The following is a 21,908-nucleotide window of genomic DNA, read 5'->3' on the forward strand; positions in this document are numbered from 1 at the left end:
GTCAATGGTTATAAATCCTCTTTTGGTAAAACCATCTTGTAATCTGTGTATTATTATCCATCAGATCTGTCTTACAAATCTCTGTGAAGCAGCTATAGATGCGTCTTTATTATTACTAGGGCTTAATATATTATACCACACACTTTGACTCTTTTGCAGTGCTTTGTTATGACTTTCTCCTCCATTTGCCCTGTCTTTTTTTCTACCGTGATGTGTGAGGTCGTATTCCCAAAGCTGCTCAGACAGCATGCCTGCTCATGCACGTAGGGCATTTGATCGAGGTTGCTCTGACATAATTCAGAGTGTGTGTTTGGTTCTTTGTGTATGTATATCGGATGAAATTGCTATGAAACAAGCATGCAAATCTGTCAACAAAAACTGAAATGAAGCACAGCATCATTTCATGGACAAAGAAAATATGGAAATTCACTATTGTAATGAGCATGACCTGAATATTGTTCACTCCACAGCCAGCATTCACAATGAGACGAGACGCTGTTATTGAGTGCGAAAAGTATTATGAGTATCTATTACTTATTTTTCATTACTTAGTTGCTTATTCAACAAATGATCATATTCACTGTGCATATGAGGTGGCTAACACTGGCTTATAACGCATGCAGTAGGAAGACCAGAATATGAATTGCTGTGTGAATCTTTTACAATATTAGACAGTGTCTCATAGAATATGTATCATTCACTTCTATTCATTTGAATATTTACTATAGATAGAAATTAGATGGGAGTTTTTTTTTATATCTAATGATGAAAGTTTAACAAGTTTACCAGTTTTACATACATAATGCTTTAACTTCTTTATGACCATGCTTTTGTTTGAAGATAATTACAGTAATTGTAATCAGTTAGAGGTGGAGAGTCCCTCTGTTAAAAATTCTGAAGTTACAAACAAACAAATCAGGAACAGGAACTATTATAATAACCTTCGTGATTAAGGTAAAATGGAACCAAATATACCTGAACAATAAAAGTTAGACAAATGCAAGAGAAATGAAATCCCCACCTTAAATAAAGGAACAAAACTCAATCATAGTGTTTGGCCCCTTAAGGCTAATCTACCATTTGTAGCAGGTGGGACACAGTATTAAAATAATAATAATAATAAAAACATTGAGCAGGAGAACTGGGCTCTCTCTTTTCCAGCCTCTTTTCTGTTCATTCTTCTTATTTCCAACTGCCTTTTAGCTGAGCCCTCAAGGAAAGTGTTTCAGAATGATTGATGCTGGGACTGACAGTACTGCTGCTTCTTTCATAACAGACAATATGAGTCAAACCATGTGCCATTTATTTTAAAGTGTCATACCAAAAACGTACTTTTTATGCCCAAACTTTCTCTGAAAAAAAAAAAAAAGTTTAAAATCCTATTTTAAAATGATAAACAGTACATTTTTAGAAAGGAATTTCTAAATTGAGGTTAATGAAAAATTGCAGTTAAAGTGTTGCAATATTTAGTACACCATCGTTTCATGTTTTGCAGAATGTTGAACAGTTTCTGTAATTGAAGTTTTCAACAAAACCTTCAGTTCATCCACTCTAAAGTTTCAACAATCAATTTTTTCTCCACAGTCTATAGAATTTAATTCAGGGGCTGTATGAAATATTTTTTTCAAAGCTTTTTGGCCTCGGCTAAACAATATATTTTTAAAAAGTCATTTGCACAATAAATTGTCGCTTAATGAAACATTACAGTTAATCTTTATTATACAACAGTTCATTCCGACTGACTAATCTGGTTGGACGAGAGCCATTCCACGAGTGGTTGATAATGCATAATCGTGGCACTAGGACATTTATCTATATTTATCATTTTGTGTCCCAGGTGTTCAAATTAAGCAATATCACGTGAGAAGGAGTGCTGTTGTAATGAATATCAGCATGGCTTTTATATGATCACAGGCAACGGGTATGGTATTTAGCAATACAGCACGAACAGGAGGACAATACTGCTTAATTATACCATCCTTTCAAGTTTCACACAACTTCTTGAGCATGGGATAAACTAGTTTCTTTAATAGAAGGTTTTAACTTTCAGTTCATCCGCACTTGAGCTCCAATAATGTGCTATATTCTTCTGCATGATCTATAGTCAGGGTCTATGTGAAGAATGTTTTCCAACACTTTTTTGCTTTGAATAATCCACTTCTGATATTTCTTCTGCGATTGCTCAAGTTAACATCCAAAAAGCATCTTCTCACAACTACTAAGCTCACGATGTCATAAGTGAAAGCAAGCTCACCAACAGCACTGCAGGTAAAACAGTTTACTGTTTAAACGGCTGGTTCCGAGATAAATTATAGTGGATAAGTGATGAATTATCTTTAATTGGTCAATTTAAAGTTTAATTGAGACAACAAGAATAAGCTTTGTTTAGCAAATCTCAATGCACGCCCCTGATGCTGGGATTCGAACCATTGACTCTGGAGGTGCAAGGCCACAGTGCTAACCAATACAGCACCATGCCGCCAACTGTATATCTTTATAAAGTAACTAAGTAAATAAATAAATACATTTGTTTATTATGTAATATTTGTAAGTGGGGTTTAAGCCTGGCTTTAAAAGTTACTTTAAATGTTCCCTAGCATGAGTGACACTAAACTATATAAATGTATAATGCTGTGTTACTTCATAATAGATTTAATGATCAAGTAATTGATACAGTTACAGATCCAGGAGGTTCAGTATGTAGTCTAATAAACTGACTTGTACATTTATAGAATATTTGCTAGTTCCATATTTGTAACCATTTTTCTTTTTAGTAACTAAATTATAAACTGTAATACAACATGTTTTATTTGTCACTTTGGCTAGTTGTTAATATTGACACCTTTAATAATAAAGTTGTGCTTCTTCTACCATATAAAACTGTAAAATGGGCGGTAACTCAGAGGAAAAGGGAGGCCTGTCAAAAAGAAGTGCAAACATTTTACGCTGCTGAACATTAACTGGCTAAAAATTAAAACTATATAGATTGGCTTAAGCCAAGTTAATACATGCAAAACACTGCAACATATGCCCAGCAAAAACTCTATTCTTCATGATGCAATTTATTTGCAGTACCTCAATATAGCTCTGTGTACTGACCAGGGTTACGTATTCCCAGTGTATTGTACTGCGTTGTGTTTTTTATTGTTTGCACATTTGCACTTTATGTTGTTTTTTTGTTTGGTTCTTAGCTAGTTTTGTTAATTTATATGGTATGTAGCACCTTGGTCTTGGAGGACAGTTGTTTCGTTTCACGGTGTACTGAATTATATATGGTTGAAATTATAATAAATGCCTACTTGATTGTACTTAATGAAGGAACCACTTTACATGTTCATGCTGAAAACTACTAAACAACTGGAAACTTTAAACACAGAATTTCCACATTTATGGTCAAGAAGGATGCAACTGAGGAGAATGAAATTGTTCTACAGTAGCTAAATCAGTCTTTGTATTCCACAGTCTACTGGCATGGTTAGCACTGTCGCCTTGCACCTCCAGGTCAACTCCATCCTGTATACATAAATTCTACATTGTACATTTATCCTAAATGTGAAATAATAAAAAAATGTACATCTCTTTCAGTGCAGTTTTTCCTATTGCAGTAAAATCATTCTATTTTTTTATCCTATCTTTCTTTGTTAGGTCACGAACAGTCGTATAAGCATATTTCACAGCGTATCATACTGACGAATCACATTTGAATTTGATCTACAGCTTTTCGAGGCTTTGAAGCCGCCGTGGCACTACAGCTCCCAGAGTGCAGCGCGGTTGCAGCCTCTACGCTCGGTGTGAACGCTTGCGCTCGCGCTCTCCTGTATACTTGGTCGCTCGTGCACTCTGAACAATGAGTGCGTGCGGAGCGCGAGCAGCCCGGAGAATGTGAACGTGTGATTTTGTTTTTGTTTTTTGCACCGATGTTCAGCGCAGTGCGTTTCTCCTCGTCTGGTCTTTCAATGGGCGAACAACCGTGAACATGTGGACACCGACGGAACACGAGAAATTCGGCGTGGGTAAGTTTTGCGCGTGATTTTCTCACAAGTATAAAGTGCGCGTGAGCTCGCCGCTGAACCGGAGAGGAGCGAGTTTGGTGACCGTGTGCAGCTATTTCAGCTGGAAAACCAGTCAGACACACAGCGGCTGCGGGCTTTATCACAGTCAGGGCTGTTTAAGTCATCACTCGGACTGTTAGGTTTATTTTCTAAAGATATTTGGGTCGTTTGAGAAGTGTTCGGAGGACGTTTTGTTGTTTGTGGCTGTATTGAATAGCAGCTCGCGATTCAATCCGTTGTTAATGGTAACGATGTTATGTTTCTGTTTAAAAGCTACTAAATACGTTATTCTGGTCCAAATCGCCGTTTTGCACCAGCTTTAACTGCCAGACAGAGAAACCTGAGCATTGTTAGAGCAGCATCCTGGAGCTGAAGTGCTTCAGTCTGTACACTGAACCAAACCGGTGGGAGGAAAACACACACACACACACACACACACACACACACACACACTTGTCTTACTGTCCTTGTAAGGACCTTCCATTGACTTTAATCCTGTGCTTGGGTTGAGTAAAAATATCCATCCTCTTGCTATTTGAAGAGAAACAGACCTATTCCTTAATTGTTATTACAGTGTTATTTGTCTGTGTGTGTGTATACTGTATATATTGGTGTGGGGGTGGCAAAATCTTTGGAGATGTAGCCACTTGGCAACCTTAGCTAATTTTGGTATTTAGAAACAGTATATCATCAAATCAGGACATTGGTGGTTTCTTTTCTGCGTGCCATGCTGAAGGCTCCGGTTTAATTCCCACCTAAAGCCCAAACCCAAGCCACTGGATGCAGTACCAGTCTCAAGCCGGGGATACAATGAAAACGTTGCACCAGGAAGGGCATAAAATCTGTGCCAAGTTGTGTTTGGATCCGATGAGCCGCTGTGGCGACCCCCTCGACTGGAGCAGCTGAAATACCAACAACATACAGTAAACGTCAACAAATCAAAGAAAGGGTTAACCTCAGTAAGGTTTTAAAAACAAACAAACAAACCAGTTTTCTTCACAGGGATCGAACAGATGCTCTTTCGAGGTCAGAAATGTCAGATATTCATGCACTTGTTAGGACATTTGGTCTTCCCCAAGATATAAAAGCATGTCCACACACATGCCAGACAAACAAACAAACAAAAAAAGCTTTCCAGCTAGATAGTCTGATGCTCCTGTGTCAAATGGTCACATCTGTCTCTCTGGCTTATTGATTCATTGATTGATTGATTGATTTATTCATTTGTGCATGCATGAGTGAAGAGTTGCTCTTCTTTCACTCTCGGGGAAAAAAAATTATCCAAATTGTACTACTTCTCGTCTCTGTTGTGGTGCCATCTACGGGACATCTTTTGCACCTTTAATACATGTCTTTTACCTGAAAATGTGACCTTAATGACCAAAAAAAAATTAATTGAAGGTTCACTACTTGTATCATTCAAGGAAAACGGTACGGCATACAGCTGATGTCCTGTTGGTGATGACATGCGAGCCAAAAAAAAATTTACTGTAGGCTTTGGCACCTTTTCGCTTCTAAGAGTGTTCTGTTTCCTCAAGAGCTAATTTCCTGACAAGAAAATCTTTGTTTAATTTTTTTACTCTTGTTATATTTGATACATTATAGATTTATGGAGTGTGGGGATTTGGCCAGGGTAAGCAGCAATGCTGGCACAGATGCTGTTTTATAAAAATCATTTCCTTGATGTTATTTTTATACCCGTGATAGGAATCGGGCATATTTTGTGCATGACTAAGTCTGAGCTGAGGCATTTCAGGTTGTTCCTGGTGAACACCAGCTAGGTATTGTTTTCACAGTTGTCTAAACAGTAGCCCCTGTTTCCATGTTCCATCTCTCTTGTAAAGTTTGATTGTATGGATTTAAGGTAGGAGTTACACATTGTGTGCTTTTTAGAAAGCGGGTATAAAATTACAGGAAATCGACTTTTACATGTCATAAAAAAAAAATAAAGAGTGAGTATAAATTAGTTCTCTCAAAATCTGTTTGAACTTTAACGAATGTACGAGTATTTGATTATTAAATATTATTCCCAGAAAACTCATGTTAAAAGAGAACTTATATATATATATATATATATATATATATATATAAAATTATATTATATCTGTTCTCTGCATCTACAGTGTATGTGGAAGTGCCGCAGGTGTGAATTTCAACACGGTTACCAGTAATTTGCAAGAAAAGCAGGACATCAGTTACAGTAAAAATTCTGCATGATTGAAATGAAACTGTGATGTGATTAGGTAGCTTTACACCCACAGAAAAAAAAAAATCATTGCTTCCTTATAATTCAACATGCCATGCTATTAATGATCTTAAGCTCAAAATTGACTGCTGCTGTATTCATACAGTGGAGGTTTGTACAATTTCATATTTATGGTCTCATCTTATGTAAGTGGGCCTGGAGTCATAAAGCAGGCTTGATCAAGGCTTCATGTTTCACCAGAGACAGGGATTTAGATATCAGTGTTTAATTTAAGATACTATGGTTTGATGTTCATGTTTTTGAGGAGTGCAGTGAGCTAACAGCTAGCTATTGATAAAATGAATTAGCACAAACATTATCCCATCAGCTTGCTCTCTCTCTCTCTCTCTCTCTCTCTCTCTCTCTCTCTCTCTCAATCAAGATTAAAAGGTGCTTTACTTGAATGCCAAATATGGACATTTGTATTACCAAAGCTCAGAAATAACTTTAGAATAACAGGAATAGATGGATAAAAAAGAAAAAAGTAGTAATAAAAAATTGAATAGTATAAAATGGAGTAATAATGAATAAATATATAAGTATACACATTTAGCTCTGCAGTCAAAGATAAAGTGACACTCGTGAGAACTAAGAGGGAAAAATCTCTCTCTCTCTCTCTTTCTCTCATTGCATCACTCTCATCCTACACTCCGTTTATCCACCTGTCTAGTTTAAGGATTATCAAAACTCCCTAACCCATTTTTTTTTAATTAGAAATCTTTCACCAAAATATACATTCAATCATGATTGTGATCATTTACAATATACTCTTGTTCTTAAGTTACTGAGATCTAAATTAAATGCATTAAATTCAAGTTATCAGCTTAATTAGGCAATTAGAATATAAAGGTAGATATAACTAATTTTGTGACTGTAATATCTGAAACTGTGATGAAAAACGGGTTTGAGGACGACGGATTTAAGGGGAACTGGACTTGCTGCAATTGGATGGCTGGAAATACCCATACGCTTCAGGGAAGTGTTTAACGTTTTCCTTCTTTTTCTTCGTCTTCATCGTCACGAGACTGTACGAGATGGAAATAGCTAAGAATAGCGCAAGCATGAGACGTGACCCCTGCATGGCGGTGTCAGAAGCTGATGGTGTTTGTTTGAACGTTTATTACTTGACGTCTGAGCGTTGAAGTAGAAGAAAGTGTCCCTCATTAGGTGCGATATTACAGCCAGTCAAGCATGTTATAGCTCGTCGTAATTTAGCACCACAATCACTCCTTGGGACGCATCAGTGATTTTGTGTCTCTCTCTGTGTGTGTTTTTTATTCCTCCCGCTTTCCACAGCTCTTTAAGAATTCAAGAATTCAAATGAACTTTAGTTTCTCTAGGTTGATTCAGTGTTGTGTGAAGCTATGCAAATGTGCCCGAACCAGGGGAAACTCTGGCAGGAAGATGGTTTAAATAAAGTAACTCTGAATATTCATGACATTCATGATCAGGAGATGTTGGGTCATTTTAAGTCCCCCATCAGACCGCTGTCGGTTTCCGTCCCCGCCTCCCGCTGAGGGCAGAGTGAGCCGAGAGGGTTTGCGGCATGTAATTCGGGCTCATTGTGTAAGCAGCCACCCTGCACGATGCCCTGTGGGATTAGCAGGTTGTTTGGCAGTGCTCTGGGCCATTCCTTCATTACACATCACATGCTGTAATGACTAAGGTCCTGAGGTCGGGGGAGGTGGGCCCAAACAAACCCCTCCCCGAGTGTAATTGCCTCTTCATCTGCTGAGCTGAAGCAGATATTTCAAGTTGATGCCATTTCAAGAGTCGATAGCGTGATTCAGTCTCTGCCTGGAGAGCCGCTTTCTCTTCTCATGTAGTCCTTTTCATATGAATAGCGTGACTCACTCACATTCATGCAACACTCGTTGTGTAGTACAAATAGTACACTGGTTTCATGTTCCATGTGTTTGTGATATTTGATAGGCAGGATTTGTACAAGCTTTTGCAGTTCATCAGTGCATTGTGCCGTTTCCTGGTAAAATCATGAAATGTTCAGATTCCCAGCCCGAAGGGTCTCAAATCCCCCCAAATGTTTTTTCCTTAATTTCACAGACCTGATTTAAAAAAAAAAAATTTAAAGGCAGACTGAACGCACAAATCTGATGTTTTTCAGATTGGATCCAAGTCACTTTTACATGTGGCATCAGATGGGGCACATATCTGTTACGCAGTCATGTGACTTAAATGAGATGGGACTTCGCATGACTTTTTGCCTCCGCACATGCTGACGTTATCATTAAGTTCTTAGCAGTGCTAGCAATAGCTGCTAAAACGGCTTAAGCGATGCATTCTGCTTTCTACCTTCTTTCTTCTGGACCTTTAATAAATGAGTCGTTACACAAATATGTGTGCCATTTCAGTGGACAGACGCATTCACATTAGAGTCAGATAAAAGTCACTTGTAATTATGAGTATGAACTAGGGCTGGGCGATAAAACGATAACGATATGTATCGCGATAGACACGTGATCGATATCAATAAAAAATGGGTTTGATAAAACGTTCAATAATTTTTATTCTTTGTCGGAAAAAAACAGAGGTCACGTAGCTAGTTTGGTTGCTGTCATGCGCACTTCCTCCGCAACCGGCACTAGGACCCTGAAGTAGTACGGTCGCGATTCAGGAAGTATAAAAGGAGACAAAATGGCGCTTCACATTGCTTAGTCATTGAGTCTGCCCATGCCGTTTCTGATGCTTCGACGGATCTTAGGTGATTTTCGGTCCAATTCCTGATTGAGTGTGTGTTGCCAGAACGCGGTGTTAGCTTCTCCGCTTTATTTTGTCATTTCTCGCGGCAGCGCAACAGTCCGTTAATTTATGCCCATGCAGTGATGGGAAAGACAAACGAGTCGATGCATGTCCATTCTTTTCTTTTCTGCGTTGTCAGGCGATATTAAAAACTTCCGGGTGGATTCCGTACTTAAATCAAACCAAAAACTACTAAATGCTGGCTCTATAGTCCAGCTCATCTCACATTTCCGCGTTCACGCACATTGGACGGCATTACAAAGCATTGCCTGCACTGGACTACATTTCCGTAAAATCAACCTCTCTCCCGCAACAGCGGGTATAATTGTGTAAACTCTTGCTCTTGGCGTGAGAGAGTTCTTACAATGACTCGCGTGGTTATCCTGCCTGTTCCTACTTCCTGAATAATTATCGATATTGACCGATATGAAACACTGATATCGTGATACAGTTTTCAGCCATATCGACCAACCCTAGTATGAACTGTGATAATGCACAAATCTGATCTGACCAAAAAATCTGAATTAAGCAATTTGAATGTAACCTTATAGATCATAGCACTGCTGTGTAAATCTGTGCACTTACAAAGCATATATATGAGCATCGGTGTCAGTGTGTATGAGTAAATTTGTATTTAACTTTCAGATTTGTACAGCTAAAAAAACTTCTAATTTTATTTTTTTGTTCCTACGACATGTTATCTCAGAAACAGAAACGGTGTAATAAGTTCTTGATTGTTATTCAAAAGAGTTGAATTGAAAGTCATGTTGACAATGGAAGTGTTGATATTCTCACCCATATCAACTCACGAACGCGCCAATGGAATAAGGCACGTGTTTAAACTAAGAACACTAGGAGAAAAATGCTGAGTCACCAGAGCTGAGCTTCTCATAGCAGGATCTCATGTTAGCAGATCATGTCACTAAAAACTAATTCTTCAGATGTTTCCTGACAGCGCTGTTGATCCCCATGATAGTGACTGGTTCTGTGAGTTAAGGTATTATTAGCTGTTTTTTCTTTTGTCAGAAATCTGTCAAAAATACAGATTTCAGATGTCATTCTGTTCAGTTTTTAGTGTGAGCTAAATCTTAGTAGTTGACGATTATGTATTAATTCAGCTAGCTTGTGTGAAAGAAACACTGCTGCATTTTTTTAACCTAATGTCTGCTTACTGTGTCTCCAGTGTATGTGCGGTTACATTAGGACAAGGAAAGGTAAAGCAAAATAATGTTGGTCTGAGACATGCTTATAATAGAGATCTAGGCCCGTGTTGAATCTCAGGACTTTTTCACTCGTATGAATTTGTGTGTTTTAGTGACGTACATTATGCTTGTTTCGTTTCTTTGTTTTTCTTTTTAGCATACTTTAGCATAATTGCAGAAGCAAATTTCCCCCAAAAAGTGTTTTCACACTCGCTCTACCTGTGTCATGATAGAAAAATATCCTTCAAGCCGTCATCCTGGAAAAATCGTCTGCAATGACCTGTGACTTAAAGAGATGTTGCTGAGGTCCCCAAACTTCTTGCAGCCTTCAGTTACACACACACACACACACACACACACACGTTAAGCAGTTTGAAAACAGAGATCAGTATAATGTATGTGTTCGGCCTATATATGTGTATATATGTGTTCGGCCTGTTGGTGGAATCCTGGAGGAACCCTGTCCCAGCGTGGGAAGAACATGCAGACCCCAGGCACACAGACCGGAGGTGAGATCCTCAACGCCGGAGGTGCAAAGTGACGGGGTTAACCGCTGTTCTTCCGCACTGTCAGGGAAAAAACTGTTTTTGGAAATTAATTGAACATCTTTGGAAAATGCTGCCTCATTTAACTTAGCCATTGTTTTTTTTTCCCTCTCCTGAAAAATAACGCGCGGCCACATGTTAAATGGAAAGACGTTGTTGTGGTAGCTGTGTCTCCTATCGCTGTCGTCACTCGTGTGGCTGGACAGAGGGTAATTATTTGTCACTCTGTGATCAGTATGTCCACGGTGAGAAATCAGGCTCACAGACTAGTGCTGGTACTAAATCAGGACTAACAGAACAAACGCATTTCCTTGCAAACTTAAAACCATTTTGTCGTTCTTGGATTTTCTTTATAAATCCTAATCCGGATGTAGCGACCTGACCCTGTGACCCCTTGACCTTTTAAAGCCTAGAGTTAGCAGTTTGGTGAATTAATAATAATGTACGATTGTGTGCAGAGCAGTTTTGTTGTGACTGTCATGTTAATATATAGAGTCTGATGTGAAGAAAATTTCAAGCTCAGCGACAGGTACTTAAAGCTTTCTAAAAACTCTCGAGACGGTTTTATTTAATTGTTTATTGTTGACGCTACAATATCAACCAGTATAACCAGTGGTGTCAGAGCAGAGCAGTGAAGACTTTGCTTTTTAGTGTTGTATGTTTTCTTCATGTCAATAATGTAACATTGTGCTGTTTGTACAGCATCCTTAATTTTTTTTTTAATCACTGCGATTTTATTGCACTTGGGCAAAGAGACATTAAAGTAAGGCTTCTTTCATTATTATTATTTTTTTATCTAGCATGTAGTATTTTCATGCTGTACCAGCCTTGTTATTTTTTTAGAATTACTGTTTTTAAACATTTATTTAAAAAAAACAAGAAAAGCTAAAATTAAATAAATAAATAATCTGAAATCTAATGTACAAAATGTAAGTAAGTTTATTTAGCTGATTGGTAGATAAAGCAGATTTTATTTTAATTTTTCAGTTAATTTCAAATTAATTCTTCATGTATTTTTAGTACTTCAGTTTCATTGGTTTAGGTTAGTCATATATTTCCGTTTTGGTTGCGCAGTGTGGTGTCTGGTTTTCTTTCTTTCAGCATTTCGTTCAGCCTCTAAGGGTTGCACTCGTGAGTTTTATTTTAATTGAAAGTTTTATACATGAAGAAGCGCAGTCTCAATGTAGACGTAAAGCAAACAGCTCATTCTAAAATGCAGTAAAAGTACTGTGATTAACTTTAAATTATTAATATTGAGCAAAAAATTTATTGAGCAGATATTGTCCTGATATTAATAAAAATCTTATTATTGTGTTATTATTACTCTAAAATTAGCTATATAAATTATACTTATTTTACAGGACTGTTTTTTTCTGCCAAATAAAAGCAGCTCTTAGGGCTCTGCCGTGCAGCCCTTTCTTTTACATCTGTCCTTCCACTTCTGTGTCCTTTCAGTCTGAGTGTGGGTGAGGGGGAGGAGAAGGCATTCTGTCCCGTCTTTTCCTTCCTCTTATTCTTTCTCCGTTCTTTGTCTTCTTTCCTTTGACATACTTTAAGCAGTGTTTCTGCTTTTTTTTATCCTGTCTGAGTTTGTGCAACACCACAGTTTTATCTTCTCTACATATTACACAGTCACAATATCTAGTAACGCTTACTCTGATTATGTTACCAGGTCTGACAGTTTTTATTCCGTGTTTGGTGCATTGGAGTGTAACATTGTTACTCTAGTGCAAGTGTTCCTTAATGATATGCTCCAAAAGCAATAATTTTCCCTTCAGGAAAGTTGTAGATGAGCCATTAGGCCTATGAATGTGTAAGGACTTGTGCATGGCGTCCTGACCCCACATGGAAGCACCGCCCCCTTCTCCCCCAAACCTCACAGGATCTCTGCTGGACTAGTGCAGCTCCCGTCCCGTGCTTTCCGTCAGGGTAAATGGAGGATGCATCCATTATTGTGTTGTATAAAGTATTAGTCCTCAATGTTCAACATTGTACGATTAACATCAGTTAAGAGCACTTTAACGCATTGAGTCATGTGAACACCCAGGTTATAAATAGTCAGGATTGTCATCTTTTTTCTTTCTTTTCTTATTAAACAGTTTTTTGTGCACTACTGTAGAATCACCTAGACATCCACCAGACTGAGGTTTTGTGATTGCTACTGCCAGTACTCTTTTCCCCTACTACACAGCTGATTGCATTACTACACCCTCCAATACACTATTTAAACCTAATATTATGGAAATAATTTTTTTTTTGGCTATTGCACAATTAAATCTTATCATGACTTTTTAAACAGGTAGATCAAGAGCAGGGAAAAATCAATGGCACAATCCTACTCCTGTCTCTTTCCTCTTAGCCACCTGGTTTTATCTCTTTTGCAACATCTCCCTTTTGCCCATTTCCCCAGCACACTCTATTCTTCCTCCTCTGTAATGCGAGGCTCGTATGTTGTCCTCCTTCACACAGACAGAAACTGTAAGACGATGATAAAGCCAGACGTCCCAGAGCTGCTATATCACAAGCACAGCGTAGGTGTCCTACAGATAAAAGTATCTATCCAGACATGAACACTGAGATCTTTGCACATTACGGTCTCATTCCGCCGACAGAATCTATAATTATCTTAATATCAAGCTGCTTGTTTTTATGCAGCATGTAGAGTTCTGGGCAAATAAAAAACTCGCTGTTCTGTAGCTTTTCCGTAAACAAGGACTTCAGAGGGCTTGTTACGTGGGGTAGTGCTTTTGATTGATGTTTAATGATGATGACGTCCCTGAGCGTGCTGGCGTGTATAATATCAGGCCCCTTGTTAAGAGTTTCTGCTTGTCCGTGGTGCACAGCTTCTCACTCATTCAGGAGCAGCGAGGATGGGCACGTGTCCAACACGAGGGAGATGGAAGTGTAGACAGGAAGTCTTTTATAAATCTTTTGTCTAAATTTCTTTCCAGACACGCACGTCCTTAGATCTCAATAGTTCCCTTCATTGTTTCTTTTGATGGTAGTGAACTCGGAGAAACTTACCTGTCAGGTGTGGAACTTCAAATTCACTCAGACTTGCTTGGCTGCTGCTGTCAAGTTCACTGCAGTGAAACGAGCTCGCTGTCAGGAATACTCTCCCTCTCTTTCATACACATATGGTTACTGTTTTACCAGTTAAGTCTGATGTATGTGCTCTTAAAACTGGTGTTACATGCAGAGCCCTCCGAATGTGAAGCTAATTTCTGAACTGACTAAGCAGTGGTGATGTGGGGAATAGCGGGGCTGAATCTTTTATGAAAAGATTCAAATGTCATAGTGCTGAGAGATATAACCTTTATGGTTTGTATACCGATAAATCAAACTTTTTAACTTTATTATTAATTAATGATTATTTTGCTCTTTGTTTTTTTTTTGTTTTTGCTCCCATAGTTCACTGACAAAGTTTCGGACGGTAAATACAATCACCTGTTATCTGAAGCAAACCCACCAAGCACATGTTTACCACACACACACAAAGAACCGAAAGTGGGACTTGAACCCTGGATGTGCAAGGCTACAATGCTAACCACTAAAAATTAAAACTGCAGCATGTTTTCTATCAACTGAAATGACATTTCTACCAATGAAACTGCACCACAGATATAAAGCTGAAAAAAAGCCACTTTTATTAACAAATTCATCTCCAGGATTTTCCTTGCCAGAAACACTGGTTTAGATGACTAATCTGTTATATCATGGGAAACAAACAAAAAATAACAATAATAAAAAACTTAATAGCTGCATGAGCAAGCAGGATTAAACATGGTGAGTGGATGAACATTGTTTGAGTGGATGCGGTTGGTCAAACTTTCTGTAGGAGTGGGTGGACCCTGTAAAATAACAGCATAGTGATATAATTTATATTAGGGATGCACCGAAATGAAAATTCTGGGCCGAAAACGAAACCGAAATTTTTGGATGCACTTGCCCGAAAACCGATACCGAAACCGAAAATGGCTTCATTAAAAAACATGTTTAAAATATTTTCCTTTTTGTTTGTATTGCTTCCAAGTGCTTCCAAACCACCGACATACTCCGTGTTTGATGCGTAATGACAGCGCGAACGAGACGGGAGGATGGGAGAGGCGTGGCGACAATTTCGGCTTTTATTTTCGGCGCTTTCTTACGCTTCGGCCGAAACCGATAATGCTATTTCGGCCGAAAATTTTCGGCGGCCGAAATTTCGGTGCATCCCTAATTTATATCATAGCAACGATCCGGAAAAAAGTGTGCATCCTTACTGTTGTTTTTTAAATGCGTAGGCTTAAGCTTGATTGCAAATGTGTTTTAAAAAGTGCTTTGGAATTTTGGTCAGACAATTTGTTGGTGGGAAAAAAAGATCCTAGTGTGAATTATGAAGTAATGATGCTGCGTGTTGTGTCACAGGGCTACTGTTTGTATATTTTTACAGAAATGTTGTTTAGACAAATGGTGGTTGTCCCTGATCTTACAGACACACCATGTAGCGCTTTACATTTAGTAGGAGTGTGACGAGATCTCGTGGTGCGAGATCAGATTAGTCTCGCGAGAACGTGACGATATCCTTGCGTTATTGGCATGCTGGAGTGTGAGGGATAAGTAAGGATAGAAGATGCGCCCGCGACATTTAAATCGTTGGTGTCGCAACATTTTGGAGTCCATTTTGGAGCATTTTTGGAGACAGACCATTTGCAAACACTGTAAGAAATTAATACCGAACACTTCTGCTAACACAAGCACCATGCAAAATCATTTAGAAAACAACCACAGCTCGTTACTAAAAGCTGCGTCTGTGAAGAAAAATGAAATCAGTTCGCATGAAAGGGCAAACAACCATAACAAATGCCTTTGCAGCTAAACTTCCACCATACGATGCAAGAGCCACGGCAATAACAAGAGACATCGGCGTTTTCATTGCAGCTGATATGAGACCATTTTCTGTGGTGGATAATCTGGGATTTCTGCGACTCATCCACACACACTGGAACCAAAGTACGCCATCCTTAATTCTTAAAAAAGAACACGACCATATCTTAGGCTGTTCTGTATAGGTCATTACCTCATTACCTAGGTCTTAGCACTTTTTCCATGCTTAAGAAAATTTTGTTCATTGTTTTGCACCTTGAGTTTTAAGACAGCACTACTTTGATAGTTACACTAATTATGGTTAATTGCACGTAAAGGGATATTTGTGTTGTTTATTATTTATTTTTATTTATGCTATTTAATTTTATTGTGCAATTAATTGCCTGTCAGTTTGTGGCAAAATATTTTGCAGTGTATACATATTACTGCATATCATTCATCAAAATAGAAGTTTTATTTCATAAAGTTGATTTTAAAATGGACATGCATTTTGTGTTTTTCAGTTAAATAACATGCTTTTTTTGCTATATATTTAAACATTGAGGATTTCTTTAAAAAAAATGTCTAAAAGTCTCGTCTCGTTCTCGTGAACCCAGTCTCGTGTCTCGTCTCGTCGGAAAAGTGTCTCGTCACACCCCTAACATTTAGTGAATATTACTTGAGGAATAGTAAAAAGGGGCTGAAAAAAAACTTAAGGTGCCACTGAATTTCTGTTACTACTTTACATGGTATCAGTCTTTTCATGTTTAAGCAGTAATGATCTTTATTTTAAAATAATTTCACTAGTATAGTTAAAGTAAACAACAACTAAAAGTGTGCCTGGGTCTTGAGATTAACATGATCTTCAGCGCGGCACACAAAGCATGTTTAGCTGTGTGATTATTCCCAACTTTCTAATAAAATGGGGGGTTAATCCAGCTGAACTTAAATTAGGTTGTATAATTACCATGCTGTGGTTTTCCTGCACTACAGCAATGTTGAGTGCTTTGTTTTGTTCCGCGTCTCAGATTCGAGCGTCTCGTTACATTACTGTATAGTCGAGAAGTGGATATAGTTTCCTGAAACAGGTTTGTCCTGTGCTGCTACTTAGCCAAGAGATTTGTCATCACATAGCAGTGGTAAAAAGAGGCACGTGTGTCAATTTGGTTTGGGTTCGTTTTGAATTCTATGCTGTCCGACAGCTGTTTGGTCAGACCTTAATTCCTTTTTTATTTATTTTTCCCCCCCGTATTTCCCTTTTCTTCCCCGGGACCCTCAGGGCATGTGTTGACTCTTAAACGAAGTGCCACTCAGCATCAGGAGCTGTAATGCATCTCTTTAATGTGGTCAAACAGCTGTGTGTGACTGTCGTGTCCCCACAGGGAGGTCTCTGCTACAGTGAGTTACTGCAGCCAGTTCAGTGCCTAATGTAGTGCAAACTGCTGCATAACTACATGGCCACTTGCATTGTGTGCTGCATTCTCAGGATTAAAAATAGCATCGACCCCAATCTAATTTACTCGCCATTCTTTAGAAGGACTGACACAGTTCAGTCCGGGGCCATAACACTTTCAGCGAGCTGTCTGCTTCCTTCTGTATTTAGTGAGCCACAAGTTTGCATCCTCAAGGTCGTCTGAGAATAAAAATAGAGAAACATGAGGTGGTGTAACGTCTTGCTTTGATGGGAAAGCAGTGCAGTGTATATACAGTATATCGAATTTCAAAACATGAATCCATTGAATTAAGCCAAAACTAATTATCGACCTAATGGATGATATACACAAAGTCTTTTACGTTAGTTATTCATGTAATTGTATAATCATTTGTTTAGCTCAGTGTCTGTAGTCTCCATGCCGAACCGAAAGAAGACCTAGGCGTCACAGTGCCTTAGTAACATGAACAAATCTCAGGATGCAATGTCGTCAACAGCAATGTTCCTGCTGCAAATTTATGCAAATGGGAACCGGGTATAATTTATATTCCAAACAAGATCTGCATCAGTCAGAACCACATATTCATTACAAACACAAAGGGGTTGGACGACGCATAGAACACGCCTGGTTGCTGTATGCAAAGGCAGCTGTGTGTTTTTGAGGTTGGGGAAGAGAAGGCGATACTTTTAGTCCGCGTAGCCTGGTTAGCATAGTGAGTGGAAAGGCTAAAAATACTGAAGTGCAAATGGGACACTCCGCACCACACACGTGTCCTAGACAACTACATGGTTCTCAGACAGTGGCACTAATCAAATTTTTTTTTTAAGGCTTTGTATATAATTTGCTTGTCTTTTATGACATATCTGCCCTTTAATTCTAAGTATAGCTCAAGCAGTCTGAGAAAAAACAAATTTGTGTTGGAGAAAGAGGGCTATGAGAGTCCTCCTCTTCGAGTCCTGATCTGTTTGGTCTCTATTGACTAAAACACTGTCCTCGGTCATGAAGGTGTTCTGCTCACGGAAGAACTCTTTTGTAATTTATGATGTAACATACAATTTTATTTGAAGTTTGATTGACAGTGGAAGCTTCAGGTTTACCTGAACAAGGTAACAACAATTCAGTATCTTACATGTTTAGAAATTAATTCTAGAATAAGGCTGTATATACGGCTTATTGAAATTTTGAAGCGGGAAATAGGAGGAGACAATACCGTTTATATGGATATAGTTTCATGTTGCATCTCTCCTCTCGCCTTCCTACTTGTAAACCCAGTGTTCTGACGATTTATGCTGCCTTTTTAAAATACGCAGTGCCATGTTTAAAAGTCAAAGCATTGTGATTTAAAATATGTGTGAAATATTTTCGTAGGACAGCACAATTACTGCCATAAACTGCCGTTATTATAGGAGTGTGTTCAACTTTTTTGTGCTGCTGCAATCTCCGCTTTGACGCTCTCGCAGCCCAACAAATCTTCTGCCTTGAAAGAAAGTGCAGTGCAAGCCTCATTCACCTGTGTTGTGCCTCATAAAAAAAAAAAAATCCTAGTGGCGCTGTAACTAAGGTGGTGGCAGACCATTTCGGATGGAAGCCCGAGGCTGTTGATAAGCGTTTTTTCTTTGAATAAAACTTGTAAGAGATGCACATAGGAAGAAATTTATTTGTCTGGTGAAGAAGTATCTACCTTTAAAACAAGTCTTAACTTTTTTGTCTGAGCAAGTAGGCCTGTTGTTGATTTTGTTTTTCTCTTAAATTCCATAGTTACTGTATGTTCCACTCTTGATAATGTAACATGCCCACCAATCAGCCATAACGTTAAAACCTCCTAGGTTTTGGATGGCAGCGCATGGCACCAGGATGGATACTTGCAGTGGATCCTTTGACGAGGCGTCCATGGACTGTCCTCGTTTGTCCTGTGGATCACCATGGGCACTCATTCGGATTGGGATCTGAGGAGTTTAAAGCCCCATGCGTGGCAGGCTGTGGTGCACTGGATGTTTTGGTGCCTTTCTATTGTTGCCAATTTGGACTTTTTACTCCATTGGCTTTTCTGGGTCCCGGTGGGGAATCTTATTCATTTCAGCTGTTAATGGTCGCAATGGTAATGGCTGATCAGTGTATATTTTTCAGTTATTTTGTTAGTGTAGCTGAAGATCTGCAATAATATACAGAGGCCAAATAAAACTCTCAATTATTTACAGTACCCTCTATCAGTAGCAGAAAGAAACCATTTTGCTTCTTAAAAATTCATCCTGTTGGCAAACATTTATACTTCTCACTCACTCACTCACTCATCTTCTATACCGTTTTATCCTGTATTCAGGGTCGCGGAGACCTGGAGCCTATCCCAGGAGACTTGAGGCAGGGTACGTCCTGGACAGGGTGCCAATCCATCACAGGGCACACACATACATACACACACACATGCATTCATACACTACGAGCAATTTGGGAATGCCAATTTACCTAATCTGCATGTCTTTGGACTGTGGGAGGAAAGCGAAGTACACAGAGGAAACCCACCAAGCACGGAGAGAACATGTAAACTCCATGCACACAGAGATGGGAATCGCACCTGGCTGGGTGCAAGGCGACAGTGCTAACCACTACAACATCATGCTGCCCTATACTTCATTATTATGTCCTTAATCAGATGAATTCATGCAAGTGTTTTTAAACAGGAATACTGTTGAATTCAGGTTAACATTTGGGTGATACGCATAGACTGACCTCTTGCTGCATTTAAATCCCCATTAAGTTGGAAATGAGGCATGTTTCATTCCCAAACTCAATTGGACAAATAAAATTGGACATCTATCATTATATTTTTAATGATCAACAAATGTGATAATCTGATTGTTGACACAAGAATATATCAGTGATAACTGGTGGAAAGTTTTAAAGAGAATTTACCAGAGTATAACGTCTCCACACCATAAATAATGCAACAATAAATCTGTCAGTCAGTTGCTGAGAAATCGCTAACATTTTTACAGGTCAGCATAGAAAGCCGTCTGTTGGGGATGCAGCGCTGGTTTACAACCTGGACTTCTCTAGAGATTTCTGTGTTTCTGTTTCTTGCCTTTTTTTTTTTTTTTTTTTTTTTTCACTTGTGAATGCTTGTGGTAGCACCTCATTAATGCTCCTACTCTCCTGGCCTCTGGGGTGTGTAAAGATGAGACGTTTGCTCAAATGAGGCTATTTTACCACTTTGTTGATGCTGCGCCTCCAAAATAGAGGATGCAAGAGAAATCCTAATTTGCAGCATTACAGCCTGGATCTTGTCACCTTCTTACCTTTGTTCATGACTGTTTATTAGGAACAGGTGTAAGGGCCATATTTCATTCTTGTGATTTGTTGTTGTGTTTATTTCATTTCAATTAGCTTATTTTGATCAGGTTTGGTTTATTATAGCTATTTATAGAGGGTGCAAATGGTTGCTGTTGACCCACTTAATGGTGGAAACTGGGGCATTAGCCTGCTTCACCCGGTCGATTTTTCTTTCTTTATTCATAAAAAAAAAAAACATTTTGATTTTGCTCATACTGAGCTCAGCATGAACGAATTAGCCAGGTTTAATTTAACAGTATCACAGGCAGCTGTTTCCAAAGCAAGTATAACAAAGGCTTTCTCTCTGATCTGCCTATCAACGTAATCAGAAAGGTTTAATAGGCAGATTAGAAAACCCCGCACTACGAAGTGCTCCAGTGAGTGCAGTATAATGAGCTTGTTGCTGTTTTTAGGCTATAAGTATATACACGTGTGTCATTTGCCGCAGTAGATAATGAAGGTATTCGATGGATTCACCCACAGAAGGGGAAAGTATCAATCTTAGCAGCCTCGAATACGCCCCTGTTTCTTCTTGCTACATTTCTGTCTTTTATGAAAATACACTGGTTGTGTTTTTTCACACTACAAAATGCAGTAAGTTAAGTTGACAGCTGAAGCTCTTTGCCTCTGTGGAATTATAAACCATTACCCCATATGTGCCTGCTCGACTTTATACCATCGTACTGCCATCCGTACATGACCCAAGTGTTCGTTTTATAAACTTTTCTCTCACATCTTCCAAGAAAACCTCCATGTCTGATGAAGAATGTCTTCTTGATAATAAGTCGTTCGTACTCCTGATTGATTCAGACTGTTTTGGTTGCTGTGATATGCTCAGATACTTCATGTTACCCACGGCTGTGTTTCATTCCTCCAGCGGATCAGGTCCGTAGCAGTTCGAGCGACTCGAGTTTATTGATTCTTTTTAAGCTGAAGCAGATGTTGAGGGTGACCCTGGCATGCCAGTGGCTTACGCTCTTGCTGCTGCCCAGCGCAATTCATATACGCGCTCTCCACAAGGAAAAAATGACAAGCACATTCACAATGCTCCTGCGGTTTTATCCTCTGTGGCTGGAGGGGAAAAAAAAACACTCTGGACATGGACTCATCTTGGACAGCCTGCATGGATGACTGTGGTATTCTTTCTGCAGTTTGCAGGATTCTTTAACCCCCTTAAAAAAAAAAAAGCTGGAATCAGAATAAGTCACTCATCTCCAAATAAAACAACTCTATAATTTTATTTTAAACATTGTCCTTTTGTATTAATTCTATTTTCTGCTCTACAGTTTTCCAGATTTACATTTACATTTACATTTAGGCATTTGGCAGACGCTCTTATCCAGAGCGACTTACAAAAAGTGCTTTAATGTTTACAACATTGGATACATACTTACACTGGGTTAACTAGGTTAATAACCAAGTACCATTAGTCCAACACAACTGAGTTTTTTTTTTTTTTTTTTTTTTTCGGGGGGAGGGGGGTTAGTCCAAGTACTGGAGAA

The 21,908-nt window shown here is 38.8% G+C and overlaps 1 protein-coding gene across 2 annotated transcripts in view; it reads left to right on the forward strand.

Moving 5' to 3' along the window:
* The first annotated feature begins 3,839 nt into the window (after positions 1-3,839).
* The window catches only part of dock4b (dedicator of cytokinesis 4b), a 103,429-nt gene continuing 85,360 nt past the window's right edge, over positions 3,840-21,908 (forward strand). For both annotated transcript variants that reach the window (XM_053508330.1, XM_053508331.1), the window contains exon 1: positions 3,840-4,013. In XM_053508330.1, the coding sequence (XP_053364305.1) occupies positions 3,977-4,013 (37 nt within the window). In that variant the 5' untranslated portion in view covers positions 3,840-3,976. The remainder of the gene's footprint in view (positions 4,014-21,908) is intronic.

The sequence above is a fragment of the Clarias gariepinus genome, chromosome 12 (genome assembly GCF_024256425.1).
Source record: "Clarias gariepinus isolate MV-2021 ecotype Netherlands chromosome 12, CGAR_prim_01v2, whole genome shotgun sequence".
Lineage (NCBI taxonomy): Eukaryota > Metazoa > Chordata > Actinopteri > Siluriformes > Clariidae > Clarias > Clarias gariepinus.